The sequence below is a fragment of the Lycorma delicatula genome, chromosome 7, assembly GCF_047948215.1.
Source record: "Lycorma delicatula isolate Av1 chromosome 7, ASM4794821v1, whole genome shotgun sequence".
Lineage (NCBI taxonomy): Eukaryota > Metazoa > Arthropoda > Insecta > Hemiptera > Fulgoridae > Lycorma > Lycorma delicatula.
Genome location: NC_134461.1, coordinates 32,225,605 through 32,245,922, shown reverse-complemented (window position 1 = coordinate 32,245,922; position 20,318 = coordinate 32,225,605). Strand labels below are relative to the sequence as shown.

The 20,318-nt window shown below is 31.0% G+C and overlaps 1 protein-coding gene across 1 annotated transcript in view; it reads left to right on the top strand.

Annotated features, from left to right (window-relative positions):
• The window catches only part of LOC142327352 (uncharacterized), an 80,031-nt gene that overhangs the window by 6,499 nt on the left and 53,214 nt on the right, over positions 1-20,318 (top strand). Inside the window, exons 2-3 of the mRNA XM_075370322.1 lie at positions 312-477; positions 13,381-15,013. Coding sequence (XP_075226437.1) covers positions 463-477; positions 13,381-15,013 — 1,648 coding nt within the window. The 5' untranslated portion in view covers positions 312-462. The remainder of the gene's footprint in view (positions 1-311; positions 478-13,380; positions 15,014-20,318) is intronic.

Sequence of the window (20,318 nt, the reverse complement as noted above, 5' to 3'; positions counted from 1 at the left end):
TTTTGTTCTACCTATGTTTGGTTTTAGTCATAAGAACATTCCAATTTCCAGCAGGTTTTCCCATGATTTCCATTGATCCAGGCAGTTTTTTTTTGTTGCACAGTAACACTTTACTCATTCTTGAATAGATTAGTATATAGTATTAGCAATAGTATTCTTCATATACTAATATTAGATAGCAGTATAATATAATAATATAGCAATATAATTATGTTTATAGTATAGGTAATATAATTTATAATTACCTACTAATTGATCAGTGATTTATAATTATGCACTAATCCTAATAAAATACTTATGTAAATTTTTAGTAAACAGCCGAAGTTCTCGAAGGCTCTGTACATGTGAGACTATTGATGCTTTGATCAGAAGAAAAATCAAGCAAGATCGCCTAGCAAAATCACAAGTTTTCAAAATACCTGTTTTATTTACTAGTTTCTCTTGACACATATCACTAACACCATGGAATCCCAAGAGGTATGCCTTCTACTTTTCTACTAATGGTAATAGATTATATTGGAAGAGGTGAGAAGCTGGTTTAATCGTTTTTTTAAGGGATAAGTAATGCATGACCATTTCTGATTCATTTACTTCAAAACTCTTCAATAAAGCAAAGAAAGTATGAACTGAAATTCTTCAATTCTGCTACTTCAGACTGTTTACTCTTTTCTTTTAGACACTCAAATATTACCCTACCAGTTTGCACTATATCTTACATTTGTTTTGTCCTTGCACACAGAATTAGGCCTTCATCCATCAGACAGTTATGAAAAAGAAGTTATTTATATATTTTTTTTTTTAAGTCTTACAGTTTGAAGTTTGTATTTATAATCTGTTTAGTTTTTAATATTGTAATTTTAACAAAATTTAAGTTCACAAACTGTGTACATAAACACATGTCTTTATCTTTACTAAACATTTGATATGTAATGACTTCAAATTTAAAGAAAGAAAAAATTGCTAATTTGTGCATCTGAGAATTATATTTAATTAGTTGCAAAATCAATGGCAGGTATTTTTTAACTTTTTAATTACTGATTGTAGTTATGCTCTTGTTTATTCGTACTTACAATGTTCACAATGTATAGGATGTAAAGATAAAATATGAAGAAAAAAATAGAAATTGACTAATCATTCAGTTATTGATTTATTGCAAGCAAGAGAAATAAATTACAATTATTCTACTGATAAATTATTTTTATCAATTCCAAATATAATCATTAATGTTGGTTAATAATATTAATCATAGGAAAATTTCTCAAGGGCCAGTTATTTATGTCTTATACTCTGGATATTTTAATTGTATTCCAGGAATAGTTACATGTAATATTGTTTGTTCTGACTAACCATACCATCAAATTCAACTTAGTATCATTTAAAAAATTATTGTTTTTATATTCCGCGTTAATTAGTGATGTAGTCCTCATTATGAGATAACTCCATGATACCAGTTGGTAGCCATCTTTCTAATCTAATACGAGCTACTTTTATGATCATTCTACATGAACTTCCAGCAGTCAAAGCAACAGTTCTGCCCTCTGAAATATTACTCTGAATGATTTCCGCTAGCCTGTTTGTCACCATAAGTTTACAAGGTTTTTTTTTTTAATAGCCAGCACTGGTAAATCACTTAAACATAATCTTTCATTAAAAGAAATATATAAATAGTTTTTTTGAAATTTTTGTTTGTAATTAGGTTAATTATGCAAAGGTTCAGTTAACATAAATGACTAATTATCCAATCCACCTGCCATCCTTCCTTGGTGTCGTATTGAGAATGCATTCATTTCAAAAGTGAACAAAAGATTTATATTTTTACTGGTATTCTGCTTTCACATAAACATCATTGGCACCATCTCTTAAAAACTAGTATTACCAGATCCCAAGTCATTAGACAGGGATAAGTCTCTCTGAGATAAGTCACCATGAATAAAAGTATTCGTGACTTGCACAATAAATATTTTTGCAAGTTTTTTTTTTCAGAAATTTCACTAACAAATAACATTAGAAAAACTGTGAATGTTGAATTTATTTTCAAATTCAGTATTGTTTTGTTTAGATGAAAATTTCACCTAAACAATGGGGACTGACAGGAGTCATATAGAGACGCAGTTCAAAAGTAAGAGCCGATCTGTAATTAAATGAGAATAGTTGAAAAAATGAAATATTTATTAATGTTCCTACATGTTTACTATATTTTTAGAAATTGTTTCATAATAGATCTGTGATGTGATTGTTGTTTCATATTCCATGAAATCATCAAAAGCACACCCTTTTGTTCCCAAAATAAAGTTGGCATGATTTTCCTTTGAGACAGGGCTTGTTAGAATTTTTTTTTGGTTTTGGTGAACCAGAATGATGCCACTGAATGGATTCTTGTTTTGCCTCAGCATTGACATATAGAATCCAAGTTTCAACACCAATGATAATATGAAAAAAAATTTCTCATTCATAGTGGTCAAGAAAAGCACATGCAGGTGTTATTCTGTTATCTTTGTGAGCATTTTTCAATATTTTCAGCACCCATCATGCACATAGTTTACGATAACCTAAACTGCCAGTCACGATTCTCAACAATATTGTCTTTGAAACTTCTGAAAATTCTAAAAAAAGATTACTAATCGTAAAGCAATGATTTTCACTCAATTCTATATTCATATGTTCAACGACATCATCAGTCTGAACACAAGGCCTGCAGCTTCTCTATTCATCATGAACATTTGAACAGCCTTTCTTAAACTCATGACACCATTGCCTCACTTTTCCTTCACTCATTGCAGTAGACCCATATGTTTCACACAATTGTTTGTGAATTTCAGGAGCATTATGTCCTCTTGCATTTAGAAATCACTGATCGAATTTCACAACAGATGGGATTTATTATTGTCACATTCATTTTAATACATTGTCAAACAAAATAATAATGAACTGATGGCAGTGTGGCAGTTACATGCCCAACAGACAACTTAAAGCTATTGTGCACATGCAAACCAATATTGCCAGTCTCTGTTTATAACTCATCAGCCCTTACTTTTAAACTGTGCTTTGTCTGAAGCAGTAAGAGAGCTGTCATGGCTTGGATAATGTGGGATGCTTCTGATACATGAATCTGTAAAAATAGTGTGAAGAGAGCGAGGATAATTGAATCAGAAGTTTAATTTATATATCATTTCATTAGTAAAAAAAGAATAAAATTTTATTTGTTTAAGAAGGAAATTCTTATTAAAATAACAAATGTATTCAACAAGTCCTCCTCTATGAATCATGAGACCTTGCCGTTGGTGAGGGGGCTTGAGTGCTCAGGGATACAGAGTAGCTGGACCGAAGGTGCAACCATATCGGAGAGGTATCTGTTGAGAGCCAGACTAAGGAATGATTCCAGAAAGAGGGCAGCAGCTCTTTCAGTAGTTGTTAGGGGCGTGAGTCAGGACGACTTAAACGGCCATATCAACATCACTCAGTCCTCTGAGTACTGCGCAGCTGAAAGCAATGGAAAACTACAGCTGCTTTTTTTCCAAGAAAATGTGGCTCTGCATTTTCACATAGCAATAATGGAGGCGCCTTCCTTGGTAAAATATTCCGGAGGTAAAATAGTCCCCCGTTCGGATCTCCGGGTGGGGACTACTAAGGAAGGGGTCACCAGAAAATTAAAAAATAACATTCTACGAGTCGGAGCGTGGAATGTTAGAAGCTTAAAAAAGGTTGGTAGGCTAGAAAATTTAAAGATTTAGAAATCAACTCGTTGACTGCAAAACTTACCCTGGAGCAGACATTGATAGCGACCATAATTTGGTGATAATGAAATGTAGATTGGGGTTTAAAAACCTGAAGAAAAGGTGTCAGATGAATCGGTGGAATTTAGAGAAGCTTGAGGAAGAGGAGGTAAAGAAGATTTTTGAGGAGGACATCGCAAGAGGTCTGAGTAAAAAAGATAAGGTAGAAAATGTAGAAGAAGAATGGGAGAATGTTAAAAAGGAAATTCTTAAATCAGCAGAAGCAAACTTAGGCGGAATAAAGAGAACTGGTAGAAAACCTTGGGTTTCAGACGATATATTGCAGCTGATGGATGAACGTAGAAAATATAAGAATGCTAGTGATGAAGAAAGTAAAAGGAACTATCGGCAATTAAGAAATGCTATAAACAGGAAGTGCAAACTGGTGAAAGAAGAGTGGATTAAAGAAAAGTGTTCAGAAGTGGAAAGAGAAATGAACACTGGTAAAATAGACGGAGCATACAGGAAAGTTAAGGAAAATTTTGGGGTACATAAATTAAAATCTAATAATGTGTTAAACAAAGATGGTACACCAATATATAATACGAAAGGTAAAGTCGATAGATGGGTGGAATATATTGAAGAGTTATACGGAGGAAATGAATTAGAAAATGATGTTATAGAGGAAGAAGAGGAAGTTGAGGAGGATGAAATGGGAGAAACAATACTGAGATCTGAATTTAAGAGAGCATTAAAAGATTTAAATGGCAGAAAGGCTCCTGGAATAGACGGAATACCTGTAGAATTACTGCGCAGTGCAGGTGAGGAAGCGATTGATAGATTATACAAACTGGTGTGTAATATTTATGAAAATGGGGAATTTCCATCAGACTTCAAAAAAAGTGTTATAGTTATGATACCAAAGAAAGCAGGGGCAGATAAATGTGAAGAATACAGAACAATTAGTTTAACTAGTCATGCATCAAAAATCTTAACAAGAATTTTATACAGAAGAATTGAGAGGAGAGTGGAAGAAGTGTTAGGAGAAGACCAATTTGGTTTCAGGAAAAGTATAGGGACAAGGGAAGCAATTTTAGGCCTCAGATTAATAGTAGAAGGAAGATTAAAGAAAAACAAACCAACATACTTGGCGTTTATAGACCTAGAAAAGGCTTTCGATAACGTAGACTGGAATAAACTGTTCAGCATTTTAAAAAAATTAGGGTTCAAATACAGAGATAGAAGAACAATTGCTAACATGTACAGGAACCAAACAGCAACAATAACAATTGAAGAACATAAGAAAGAAGCCCTAATAAGAAAGGGAGTCCGACAAGGATGTTCCCTATCGCCGTTACTTTTTAATCTTTACATGGAACTAGCAGTTAATGATGTTAAAGAACAATTTAGATTCGGAGTAACAGTACAACGTGAAAAGATAAAGATGCTACGATTTGCTGATGATATAGTAATTCTTGCTGAGAGTAAAAAGGATTTAGAAGAAACAATGAACGGCATAGATGAAGTCCGATGCAAAAACTATCACATGAAAATAAACAAGAACAAAACAAAAGTAATGAAATGTAGTAGAAATAACAAAGATGGACCACTGAATGTGAAAATAGGAGGAGAAAAGATTATGGAGGTAGAAGAATTTTGTTATTTGGGAAGTAAAATTACTAAAGATGGACGAAGCAGGAGCGATATAAAATGCCGAATAGCACAAGCTAAACGAGCCTTCAGTAAGAAATATAATTTGTTTACATCAAAAATGAATTTAAATGTCAGGAAAAGATTTTTGAAAGTGTATGTTTGGAGTGTCGCTTTATATGGAAGTGAAACTTGGTCAATCGGAGTATCTGAGAAGAAAAGATTAGAAGCTTTTGAAATGTGGTGCTATAGGAGAATGTTAAAAATCAGATGGGTGGATAAAGTGACAAATGAAGAGGTATTGCGGCAAATATATGAAGAAAGTAGCATTTGGAAAAATATAGTTAAAAGAAGAGACAGACTTATAGGCCACATACTAAGGCATCCTGGAATAGTCGCTTTAATATTGGAAGGACAGGTAGAAGGGAAAAATTGTGTAGGCAGGCCACGTTTGGACTATGTAAAACAAATTGTTGGGATGTAGGATGTAGAGGGTATACTGAAATGAAACGACTAGCACTAGATAGGGAATCTTGGAGAGCTGCATCAAACCAGTCAAATGACTGAAGACAAAAAAAAAAAAAAATTCAATAAGTTGAATTAAAGATTTTATTTGTTAGAAATATTTGTTTTTAATAACATGCAGAAGAACACTTGATGATAAATAAGTTACTTATCTATTAATTAATTTAGTTTCTGTTTGCTTTGTATACAATATTGAGATAATATTTAGACTTTCTCTATATAACAAAGCAATGAATAAATTTTCTTAGTGCTAAGGGGAAATCAGATCACCAATGATAATTAATTAAATTAGAAGAGTAATTATTAATTAAATTAGAAAAGTAATTATTAGAATAAATATTTATTTTCAAAAGAAAGAATTTCATGAAACTCTTCAGTAGTTTCTGTTCAACACATGCACATAAAACTTTTATTTAAAAAATTTAGGAGCCGAATAGTATGACCAGTGAATCAGAAGCTGAAAAACATTCTGTACTATTTGTAATCTATTTACAATTAAAACTTTTATTGTCCTGATATTTGCCTTAAAAAATATATCTGCAGATAAGGGAAGTGTGTTAAGTGCTACTCTTCAGGATATTAATGATTTATATAATTTTATTCCAACTACTTACAATAAGCAATTGCTGAAAATTAAATCTATAACCTAAATAAAATTAAACCCGTTAAAGTAATTTATTTCAAGAAATAAGGGAATAGAAGATTACATATATGTGGTCTGTCAAAAATTATCTGACCATTTTTTCCCCCAATTTATTAATTATTTAAGTGCAAGTGGTAAAATTTTACAGAGCACAGCACTAGTAGTACCTAATTGATAAACATATTTTTTTTTTTGTAATTTTATAGATCATGTCAGTTGTTTTCCAGCAGCTTTTGCATGTGTCAATTGCTTGTCACATTTTTAGTTTTTGTGTAATGACAGAACATGTTGAACATCATTATCATAATAAGTTCTGCTGAAAGCTTACTGATACTCAAAGCGAAACAATTCATAAGATAAATTAGGCTTTCAGGAATGAAACTATGAGGTTACACACATTAGAATAGTATAACAGTTTCAAAATTGCAGAACTTTGATAGAAAGTATTTGATTGAACATTGAAATTAACCAGCATACTGGTAAACTATCAACAAACTGAAACCCAAATGTCATTAACATTTTGCGTGGTTTGGTAATGGAAATTCATCAGTTTATCATCCAAGAGATTGTGAGTTACATTGGTATTAACAATGGTTTTAACAGATGATTTGATGTACAAATCATCTGGACAAAGTAGCCACAAAATTTGTGTCAAAGCTGCTTTGGCTTGCTCAGAAAGAGATTTGTTTAGATATAACACACGATATGCTGAATCCATCATGGATCCTAACTTCATTAGGTGATAACTAATGATGGATCTTGATGTATGGTGTAAACCAAAGCTCAGTGTCAGTGTGAAAGTCACCGTCAGCCTCAAGGTTGAAGAAAGTTAGTGAAGAGCAAAATGAAAGAGGCGCCCATGGGTTTGTCAGACTCCTACCTCATCAGACATGCCTTCTTGTGATTTCTAATTTATCCCAAGCTAAAGATGCCCCTGTGAATGGGTCCAGTTTGATAGCTGGGAGTACATGATGACAAATATGACAGCACACCTAGCAGCTGTTCAGAAAGAGGACTAAAGAAAATGTTTTTAGTAATGGAAAGACAGCAGGGTTACTTGTTTGATCACAAGAGGACTACTTCAAAGGAAAGTAAGATTGGGAACTTCAAGATAGCTATTTTTTTCCACAGCGTATGGTCTGATACTTTTTGAACAAATCTCTTATATTACAATAACAAAAATAACTTTTTTGGAATTACCAAATTTGTTTTCTGTTATGGAATGCTTAGTGTACTTGTATATTGTAGACTGATTTCTAAAGTACAAGAATGTTATGTAGAATATTAATTCTATTCAATTGGGTTGTAATGCCACTGATAACTACAATTTTATTTTGGTGCGAGTGAGACAGAGACAGAAAATAACTAGAAAGTGTTAAATTTGTAATTTCTCTCGGTCTAATTTTAATTTAATCTCTAACTTTTTGAACTCCTTGATAATAAACCCTGCTCCCTCTGCATTACTCATATTCTCTTCAAGTGCTGTCCAGTTACTTAAAATACCATTAGCAAATAAATACAAAAATAATATAAAATAAACAAAGAGTTTTTAGGGACGATTTTTTCATAAAAATTACAATCAAATGCAATGTATATGGAAAGAAGTTATATGCATTTTGAAGGACAAGAAATAAAGGCATTCCTGATCATTCACTAACTCAAACGTGGGAAAACTGGAAGTGCATCATTTTGAGGAAAGTCTTCCTTTTGGTTCGCAATAAAGAGCAAATTATGATGATCCTAGTAATTGAGGAGATTCAAAAAGGTTAGCCCTTTGGTATCTGTGTTGATAGAATTACTTATAAAAATTATTACTGATATCTATGTCATTTTTGCTACCTGACCATTTAATATTTTTCTTTGTTCAATAAACGTAAGTGATGTATCACATATACTTTACTTGCAGTATTTCAAGTATAATAAAACACATTTTATTACTTCTTTTCGATCATATTTTATCTGATTTACCATAAATGTAGCCAATTTTGTTAGCATCTTATTGTTTCAACTGGAGAGATTGATTTATCAAAATCTTTCAAATTTTAATGTCCATATCTAAGTAAGATATGCAAGAAGCATCCGCAAAGAGAAATTTCATTATACAGTGAAACTTCCTTAACAGACTCCTCTTAATTCCAGACACTTTTAGGTTTCCTGGTAGTTTTATAGTGGTATTAATGGATAAAATAATTCTCAATAATGGACGCGGACAATGAATTTACTAATAAAAACTGTTCAGTCAGTTCTGAAAAACAAACAGCATGAGTAAAAATTGTAATTTAATTTGTTTATCTGTTATGAATCACATCACTTCCTGTCTTGACACTAATGTTTTGATTTCAGTCAGTTGATCTTCCAGCATAATTCGTTATAACTGTAGTACATTTTCTATACATTTGTTTACTATATGTTTAATTTTGTGTATTTTATAAAAATCGTTACCGTAACTTAAAAAGTCTCAAAAACATAAATGCTTAACATTAAAAGAAAAGGTTAATGTCTATGAAAAAAATCGGTATGCATGATATAGCAAAATGTTTTGATGTTGGGAAAACTCAGATAAGCGATATGTTAAAAAGCAAACTTGGTATCCTAAAATGACTGACTGAAAATGATAGTCTTAGCCAATGAGCATTTCCTAAAATGCCAGGCCTAGCAGTTGATAATTTGATTTATGAATGGTTTTGCAGGGCTCGTGCTAACAACAAAACAGTGTCTGGAACTTTGGTATGTGAGAAAGCCCTAGAAATTGCTAAAGAACTCAGTTACAGTGAGTTTAAAGCATCACGAGGTTGGTTAGATAAATTACAAATTAGACATGACATAACACTTCATTTTGAAATATTTGTGGTGAAGCTGGAAGTGTAGATTAGAATTTGGTGCTAGAGTGAAAGAAAAGGTTAAATGAAATATGCACTAGTTATAATGAAAAAAAAAAAATTTTTAATTGTGATGAGGCTGGTCCTTTTTTCCAGGCTTTGTCCAGTAAAAACAATGTGTTTGAAAGAGAAAAAATGTACAGGGGGAAGAATCAAAAGAAAAAACTGACTTATGTTGGCTGTGAATATGTCAAGTAAATTTGAAAAACCACTAATTGGCAAAGCCATGATGTTTCAAGGGCGTGAACATAAATTCATTAGAATTTGAATGGTATTCAAATAAAAAATATTGGATAATTAAGGACATAATGATGGAATGGTTAAGTTTTGATCATTGAATGGGAAGGCAAAATAGGAAAATCATACTATTTTTGGACAGTGCAAAATCCCATCCATTTGCTTAGAAAATATAGAATTTATATTCTTCTCCCAAATGCTACTGCAGTATGTAAACCACTTGATCAGGAGATCATTTAGAATTTTAAAATTCAGTACAGGAAAAAGTTGTTACAGTACATTGTCACCAATGAATGAAGTTACAGGTGCTGATGAACTTTCTAAAAGCATTAGTGTTGGCTGCAGTTTTATGAATTCATATGTTATAAAGCAGGCTACTAGTACGACAGTAAGAAATTGTTTCATAAAAGCTAGTATTAAACCTCCACAAAGTAACCTCTATTCCGACATTGAAAATCTTATTGAACCAAATGAGAATACTGTGAAACAGTGAATTACAAGAACTTATTGTAATATTTGGAAACTACAAAGACTACCCAAACATTGACAATGCACTCAACACAGAGGACATATCGACTGACATCTGTCATCTTGTTGCTGCCTCAGACTTGACTACTTCCAAAGCAAAAGATGATGACCCAGATTTACGATCAAGTAAAGAAGCAACAGAAGAGGTTAGAAGATTAAAGCAATGTTTCTTACAAAATGGATTATCAGAAGTGCAGTCATTATTAAAAAAAATATATAATAGGACATAGTTCAAACTAAAATAGACAACTATGTTAAACCATCTATGTATAAATAAGTTGGGTGTATTCGTATTTGGATCTTTACATTATTTTTTGTACTTGTGTTTTGATTAATATTTTCATGTGCTGTAGCTTCTTTGATTAATATATTTATAGCTTATATTATTTTTATTACATTTTAGTATAGTACAATATTATTTTTTTTATTCAAATATGAACATAGAGGTCAGTGTTTTATTTAGATTTAATTTGTTAAGCATTTGGTACCATTTGCATTAATACAATTGTATAAATTCAATTTCCAATTAACCAACAATTTAAAAGGGTAAATCCTAAAACTTTTGGAGCTGTTGCTCAATCTTCACGGATTTTCAGGGATGTTAATTTAAATTCAAATCAATCATTTTTAAAATTAAATTATGTTTATAATAGTCAGTCATCAAGAATAAAGTTAATTTGTACGTCAGTAAGACAGTACTATATATTTATATATGTATGAGGATAAGTCAATTATCTGCAATTTAGTTATATTTTTGTTTATGTTGGTAGTACTGTCGTGTTGCGTAGATGATGCATGCGTGGTTTAATTGTTGTCTATGCAGGCTTGATGCAGCTAAGTTAGTTCCATTGCTGCATTTTTTGTGGTCGGCAGGTGTCAAAAACGGTCGCACAAGTGTTACACACGATGAAGAAGCCAGACAACCGTTTACCACCACAGATAAGGAAAACATTGAGTGTGCACGTGACATGGTTTTCTTAGACAGACCAGCAACTATTGATGAAGTGGCATGTCGTCTGCAAATTGGTCTCACGGTTCTGCCTACAAAATCATCCTTAACAGACTTGGGTTTCATAAAGTGTGTGCAAGATGGGTCCCAAAACAACTCGCGCACAGTTTCATAAACAGACGCACTTGGACATCTGACAAAAACATTTGGATTGCTATGGTAACGAACGGTGTATATCTTCTTAGACAGAATCATCACTGGTGACGAAATATGGATCCATCATTACGAGCACGAGCTGGAGAGAAAATGGCAGAAAATGGAATGGAAACATCCAAATTCGCCCTGAAGAAAAAGTTCAACACCCAACCATCCGCAGGAAGATTGATGCTTACAGTTTTTTGGGACTCACAAGGCCCAGTACTGGAACATTATGAGGAAAGGGGCATAACAATAAACAGTTCATGTTATGTGTAGTCCTGATCTTGCCCCTTCTGACTACCTTCTGACTACTTGTTTGGTCCACTGAAAGAGGCATTTACCTCGAACGAAACAGTGAAAGAAGCAGTGCATTCCTGGCTCACAGCTCAACCAAAAACCTTCTTTTATGAAGGCATCAGGAAGCTTGTGCAATTATGGACCAAGTGCGTAGAAATGCAAGGGGACCATGTTGAAAAGTGATGTACATGTAAGTTTCTTATTTGAATAGCAGTAAAATTTATAACTACATTACACATAAAAATTGACTTACCCTTCTCTGTGTGTGTGTGTATATATATACACATACATATGCATACAAACATGACATTACTGTCTTATTGACATAAATAAATTAAGAGCTTATAGAATAAAATTAATTCGTACATCAGAAGACAGTATTATCTATATATATATAGATAATAGTCGTAAACATCTTTCAAACATAATGTTACTGTCTTATTGACATACAAATTAATTTTATTCTTGACAATTGACTATTATAAACATAACTGTTTAATTTTAAAAGCGATTGTTGATTTGAATATAAGTTAACGTCACTGAAAATCCCTGAAGATGGAGTAACAGCTCTGAAGGTACTAGGATTTACACTTTTTAAATTGTTGGTAAGTGGAAATTTAATTTATACAAGTATTTTATTTTCAGAAAAACAATAAAAAGACTTCAATTTTTACAATGCATTTTATTCAGCATTTAGGTTTTTTTACTTTAATTTGCATGAAATAAATCCGCAATATTGTTCAATTAAAAATATGTTTTTTCTGTACAGTAACCAAACAATACTGTATTCACTTTTTTTTCTGATAGTGGACCACTCTAAATAATGGATAGATTGTTACAGTTCCCAAGCCATGTCCAATATTGGAAAGTTTTACCGTACTAATAATTAATTACCTAGAAAGTAATTATGTTAAGAAAAATTGAGTAATAATAAAATTTTGAGCAAAGGAAAATGTACCAAAAACAAATTTATATTTTTTGTCACCATTTATTATACTTGAAATTCTATTTGTTATTGCTTAGTAGTCCTGTTACTAATTGTACTTTTATTTGATTTAGTTAAGAATTTACTTGTGTCATAATAACTTTTAACTGGAATAATAATATTGATGAAGTAAGAATTACTGATCCCTATTGTATTTTCATAGTAGGTTGAGTTAGCTGCTTGTGTTTATAAAATAAAATTATTATTCATCAGATTATATAATTAAATTAATGTCATCTTAAAATCAGGGGCCGAAATTCATCGAAGACTTTCGGTAAAGTACCGTAACAGTGTGTTGCCGCAACAGAATGTCTATGAATGGATTGAAAAATTAAAAAATGGTTGCACTAGTGTTACACACAACGAAGGAGCCGGACGACCATTTACCGCCACAAATGAGGAAAACATTAACCGTGCACGTGACATGATTTTCTTAGACAGACGAGTAACTTTTGATAAAGTGGCACATTGTCTGCAAATTAGTCATGGTTCTGCCTACGAAATCATCCACATCAGACTTGGGTTTCATAAAGTTTGTGCAAGATGGGTCCCAAAACAACTCACACAGTTGCATAAACAAACGCAACAGTGGATCAAGTTGTTTGAAGATCATTTGTGTATCTAAGGTTATTTAAGTGTATAAACCATATAGTCTGTATAAAAGATAAAACCACATGATTTCTTTTCCGTGTAACTGTTAATACCTTTCTAATTTTAAGTATATTATTAGTAAATTTTTATATTTTTTTCTTAAGTTATAAAATATATTTTCACAGATGAAGGACTGGAAGTATAGTTCATGGAAATTCCACCAAGATATGTATCAAATGTTGTATGACAGAATGTGGGATGAAGTGAACAAGGATGATCTGAACGAAAAGTTAATTTATGCTTTTACAATATGTTTTGGAGAAGGTTATTATGAAAAAGAGGAGTTAAGAAAAATTACTGATAAAGTTAAACTTAAATTATTAGAATTATTTGAAAATAGTATGTATATAAGAATTGGATTCACATTTATTTCCTACAAATTGGTAAACGATGCAAAAACCGAAGGCATTCAATGTTTAATTTGGACCCAAAGAACTGATGGAAGGGAACTTTGCATTGACTTAAATTCTCGAACATATAAAGATTGGGATGATTTTATCAAAAATAATGTTTTACCCAAATGTTATATAATATATCCTAAATGTGGACGTTACGCATCACATACCGAAACAAATATTTATGTTGAAAAGTTTATTGATCTAAGATTTGAAAAATCAGTTGCTTGTAGTAAAACACGAAAAGTAAAAATAGCGTTGGATATCACTGCTGGAATAGGATGTGCTGTAGCAACTACTGCATTGATGGCAAATCCTGTATCTGCACCTATTTTAGCTGGAATTATATTAACAGGTAGTTATAATGTAGGAAGTAATGTAGTGAAATTAAAAGATATAAGTAATCATGATGGTGGTATCTCAATTAAAGACCCAAAATCTCTAATTGTTATCGGTGACATAGTGTTAACAGTTGCTGGAACCGCTGCTATGGGAGTAGGTACCATTTCAAAACAAGTAGTCGCTGGAAGAGGAATTTTTTCAGATCTTTTATCATCCAGTTCCGCTGTAATTAAAATAGCTGATAATGTAGGTAATATTAACAAATGTATTTCTACAGTAAATCTGTTATTTAATATTGCTGTTGTAGTTTCTAAATGTTTCAGTAACACTTTGCAACACTCTGATATTTTATATTTTGGAAGAATCTTATTGTTTGGTTTTAATATAAAATTATCTAAAATATTATTAGAAGAATTAATAAGAAACATCGCAAATTATTTTACTGATGTTGATGTAATTGGTACTTTATCTTCATTTGCATGTAGGGGATATGAAATGGTAAAACAGATTCGCAATTTTTCTAAGCAATATCATATAAAAGAAGTGATTTATTATATATTTGGTACATTTTCTTTTGGAAAACCTGTTCTACAAATTTCTTCACTAATAAATGATATTACAAAAAATGTCACTGATGCTATTGAAGAATTTAAGTCGCAATTTAAAAACTGCAAAAAAATTAAGATTGAGTGTTTGATTAAAGTCTGTGACAAGTTATTTATATCACTATCCGCAATTCGTAAATATAATTCTCAGTGTAAAGAAAACATTGAAATTACTTATGGGGAGCGTACATGGAAATACGTACAAACTTTGGTGAAATATGATGGAATTGATTGTTGTTTAGATAATTCAGAATATGATAATAAAATCAATGTTCCTAATGAGATAGATAGAATAGTAAAAGAAACATTAAAAATGTGTTCTAAATATCACAGTTCTTGTACTTATACATCCAACCAAGACAAATTGCTATTTTCATTAATAGTGGAATCATTAAGTGAACATCATTTGAAAAACAGTAAGTATATTATTAATATGGCAAGTTATTATTGTAAATGTTTTTTTCATATTTATTCTTCAGCTATAAAATTGCACCATTATGAATATTTTTTGTACGACAATGAAGAGGGCAACAACAGAAAATTACAAAGTGATAAAACTTTTTTTTTTAATTCTGTTATGAAAGTTCCAGGTAATCCAGATATATACTTTTTTAAAGAGTCATTAAATACATTTAAAAAAAATTTAGGCCTTTATTATGAAGAGTTTAATTCCAATTATACTCATGATTTAGGATGCAATGAACATAATTCTAAAAAGGTTTGGTATTTTGAAATTCCAAATAAAGAAACGTTAAGTAAAAGAGAATATTATTTGAAAGCTAAAGAACTGATACCATTTCTTGGTAATTTAATTGATGAACAGTCAACAATTTTTACAGCATACTTTGGTCGTATGGCAGTTATTAAATCAAAATTAAAAGATTCATTTACTTTATACTTTTATATAAAAAATGAAAACAATAATATAGTTGGTATATTAATACAGGCATAAAGTAATAATTTTTAAAAGTAGAATACTGACTCCGTTAGTCATACCATTTTGTTTAAGATTTTTAATCTAAATTTTATTATATTTTTATTCAAAAATTTACTTCCAGAATTCAAGATTGCTGGCAATATATTGACTCTTGAATTTTTACTAACTTCTGGCCATAATTTTTTATATTTTTGCATGAGGTGTGCTGCATTATTAACAGTGATTTGTTGTTCTATCATTTCAAGCTGTTACCATTTCATATAACTTAAAAATATAGCATTTTTAATTTGAAGTCAAAAAATAAAATAATCTAATGTGTAAAATTTAAAATAAAAATAAGTTAAAATTATTTTAAAACACTTATTAATAACCAGGATATTAATTTATTTAAATTTAGTTTCTGTTCATGAAATTTTGTAAAATAAACTATTGATTATTAAGCACACCATTCAGGTAATGACCATCATAGTCAATTTGACATTTGTTAAGTGCCTAAAGATTGTAACTAGCTAGATTGTCCTGTAACCCACCGGGTTGGTCTAGTGGTTAACGCGTCTTCCCAAATCAGCTGATTTGGAAGTCGAAAGTTACAGCGTTCAAGTCCTAGTAAAGCCAGATATTTTTACATGGATTTGAATACTAGATCGTGGATACCGGTGTTCTTTGGTGGTTGGGTTTCAATTAACCACATATCTCAGGAATGGTCGAACTGAGAATGTACAAGACTAACACTTCATTTACACTCATACATATCATCCTCATTCATCCTCTGAAGAATTAATTATCTAAACGGTAGTTACCGGAGGCTAAACAGGAAAAAGAAGAAAAAAAAAGAAGATTGTCCTGTGATATAGAATGAAGTAAAGAAAAAAATAATTTTTAATACAGAGACAGAATGATATTGATCCCCATATAATATTTACATTACTGACCATTATTTCAGGCATTACCAATATAAAAATGCTATTAATTTTAATTTATATATTATTTAATTTTTTTCTATGTTTTCAAACCAAACTATTTCAATAAATATAATACCAGATGATTTGATCATTAATTGTGTTTAAAAATTCTCAGTAAGTTCTGCAGAAAGAATTTCAAATTAATCTGTAAAGAATTTTAATCTTTTTCAAACTTCATAATGTGTTAAATAAAAATTTTTATAAATCTCTTTAATGTTTACACAAACAGGTGATTTTTTTTATTTTCGTATAAATATATCTAACTTGCACCGACATTCAGGCTTTCTGAATCATTATAAGAATTAATTTTTATTCTTCATTGTTATCATTATACAGGGGTGTCCCATATAAAACGCAACCCATCAATCACTCATCCATGAAATTTCAAAAGTCAAGCTTGCTCCCCTACTCGTTATTGAAATGGACTCGTCCAACATCTGAACATCGCGGCGACGCAGTAGAACACTACCGATAGTAACAACAATGCAATCATAACGTTCAGTGTATTGCTAGAGACAACATGGTGTTTTCGCTAGATGAACGTGTTTTCATTGTTGAGTCGTACTTCAGTACGAAATCAGTGGTTGCAGTGCAAGATTTGTTTCGCCATAAGTACCCAGATAAACCAGCTCCTAACAAAACATCAGTATTAAGGTTAGTTGCAAAGAGACCGGTTCTGTTAATAACAAGGAACACAAAAGATCTGCATCAGTGTTGAATACAGATACAGTCACTGAAATCAAAGACCGATTACTCGCCTCGCCAAATAAATCGATCAGACGTTTGTCTGCTGAAATTAATTTGTCTAAATCAACTACTGTTCATCGGACGACCAAACAATTACAATTATGACCTTATCGCATTCAAACGGTTCATCAACTTCTTGAGCCTGACAAAGAAAAACGGCTACAATATTGTCAACGGTTCTGTCGATTTCTGCGTGAGGGAATTAATGTTATGAATTCGTTATTTTTCACAGATGAAGCATGGTTTCATTTGGATGGCTACGTAAACAGCCAAAACAGTAGAATTTGAGAGTGCTGAAAATCCCCAAGTTTATCACAAAAAACAATTACACCTGTAGAAGTTGGAAGTTGGGCGTGTGGTGCGCGATATCGTGGAAGAAAGTAATCAGTCCTGTTTTTTTCGAGTACACCATTAATGCAGAACGATATCCGGATATTTTATTTCAGTTCATTGCACTCTTGGAAGAGGAAGACAGACACTGCTGGCTACAACATGACGGTGCGACATCGCACTACGCAGGTTCAACTTCTGATTTTGTTGAGGAATTCTTTGGTAATTGTGTTATCGGTCGAGGCTTGTGGCCACCAAGATCTCCAGATTTGACTGCGGCGGATTTTTTTCTACGGGGTTTCTCAAAGAAAAAGCCTACCGCAACAAACCACGAACACTTAACAATTGAAAGTCAATATTGAACAAGCTGTATTAAATATCCAGCCACAAACTTTGAAAAAAGTTGCAAGAAATGCTGTAAAAAGCTTTGAAGCTTGTATTCAAGAAGATGGCGGCCACTTCCAACATTTACTCTAAATGTAAGGTAATGGATGGTAATAATAAAAATTACATTTACATTTACACATGCCTTTTTATTATTTCAATACCTACCAATATAAGGTTGGGTTGCGTTTTATATGGGACACCCTGTACTTTATGGTCCAACATCAGTGTGTTACTCTCCATGTCCTGTAGTAAAGAGGAACACCGACCAGTTATCCAGGATTCTTGCAGATCGATATATTTTTATGTAAAATATTAAGTTATTTTTTTTATAAATCTTCAAAGTATATTTCCTATCTAGTGTGAATTTTTTTAAAAGGATCTGGCAAGGATACAAGACAGGATAAGTTTATTTGTTTATTCCATGTTAAATATGCTCTTTCATAATTAAAAAAAAACTTTATTAATTAAATATTTTTTTAAAATACTGATTGTCGCACATTGCCACATTTTTATTATTGCATCTAATTTTCATAATACAAACCATTATGTACAAATTGAGATGAAAGAACACTTAGCAATGCTTTTGAGTTATTATAATCGGTAATCTTAAATTTTCCATATAATGATATGTAGCATTAAAAATTTGTTAAATTATGATAAATTTGGTTGAATGAAATTATTTGTATTAAACATGGTTTTATTCAGTATAATAATTGCATATTAAACTGTTTTGCTTAAATTTAGATTGTAACATGTAAAGAAAGATGAGCTTCTTGTTAGATAGATGCTTCAACCTTTAGATATTTGTGCAGTCCATTAGATATCAGTTGATAGTGAAAATATTTATTTAATGTACAAAAGAAAGTTTATAATTTCTGCATCCCTTCAGGAAAATAAAATATTACTTTATAAACAACCAAGGAAAACGGTTTTCTTTCAGTTGTCTAGATTTAATTATTGATAACTAAGGTAAAATTTTATTTAAATAACATTTATAAAAATTGGTTGAAGCTTATAAATAATGTTAAATACAAGGATTCAATTTTCTTTACTGTATACTAGAAAAATAAAATAAACATGTACATTAAAAATACTAGTTCTGTAATAAATGTAAAAATTATACAAATCTAATATTTAATTCTGTATCAGTAATAATTATATATTTTTTTTTATGCTATTAAAAACAATAAAACTATTAAACTGTCGTAAAAAGTTATACCATCTTGTATTGAATTAAACAATTACATCCAGATTTTGAAATATAATTTGAACTGTTTCAAGAGTTTAAATTATTGAATAATTAGTATGAAATATTTCATCAAAATTATTATGAAATCATTAGAAAATTTATTTGAACATAACTAATTGTAGGATATAGATGGAAACAAAATAATTATACATTATTTTATTATTATTATGCTGTAATAAGTTTTATTAGTTAAAAATTACATACTTATAAACACAATAATTGAATTAAATTTATAGCTGCTACAGTTAAACTGCTTTATTGGCATTAATTGTTAATTTAGTTTATTTGCTACCTATTTTACTTTCTGGTATATTGCTATAGCTTAAGAAGAAAAGTATTACAATCTGTCTAATTTATACATATGCAGTTTTCGTTGGATCTTGACATTTTGACACCTAAGGAACCCAAAAAACCAGATGGAATTTTTCCAGATGTTCATATGTACATGTGTGTTTGGTCTTGTAATACTTATATCTTCAGAACTATTGGACCGATTTTGACCAAAATTGGTCAGATTATTTTTATATATAGGGCATTGATGCCATTAAATTTTCAACTTAAAAGGTCAAGGAGATTAGGCTGTAGAGTAAGATCACAGTATCTCGAGATTTCACCAAATTAAGGTCTTGTTTTTCTTAGACACATTTGTTAATAATTAAAAAATAATATGTGCAAAATCGCACTCCCACTGCAAAAAATTCTTTAAATAAACTAGTGATTAAGTGGGTATACTATATCAGTAATATCCCCTCTCACAAGGAGTCCTAGTGTAGCACTGACGTACAGCTGCTGTAGTCATCTGCTATTTTGTGATGTCGCTGGTGAGCAGTAGAATTAAATAAATAAATAATATTTAAAGTGGCTGCTAGTACCACCACACCCATGCAAATGAAGTACGTTGTGCATTTGCACTTTAGTTAGAATTATTGAATTAAATAAATAATATTATATTCAAATATAATGATAAATATTTTTAATTATGTGTGTAAGCCGTGCATCAGAAAAAAGCAGCACGAGAGAAAAGTCCTACAAGTGTGTTGTAAGCTTTTTTTATTTATATTTGTTGTGTATAAGTTACATCTTTCATGTTGTCTGTTTATTTTTTTTCA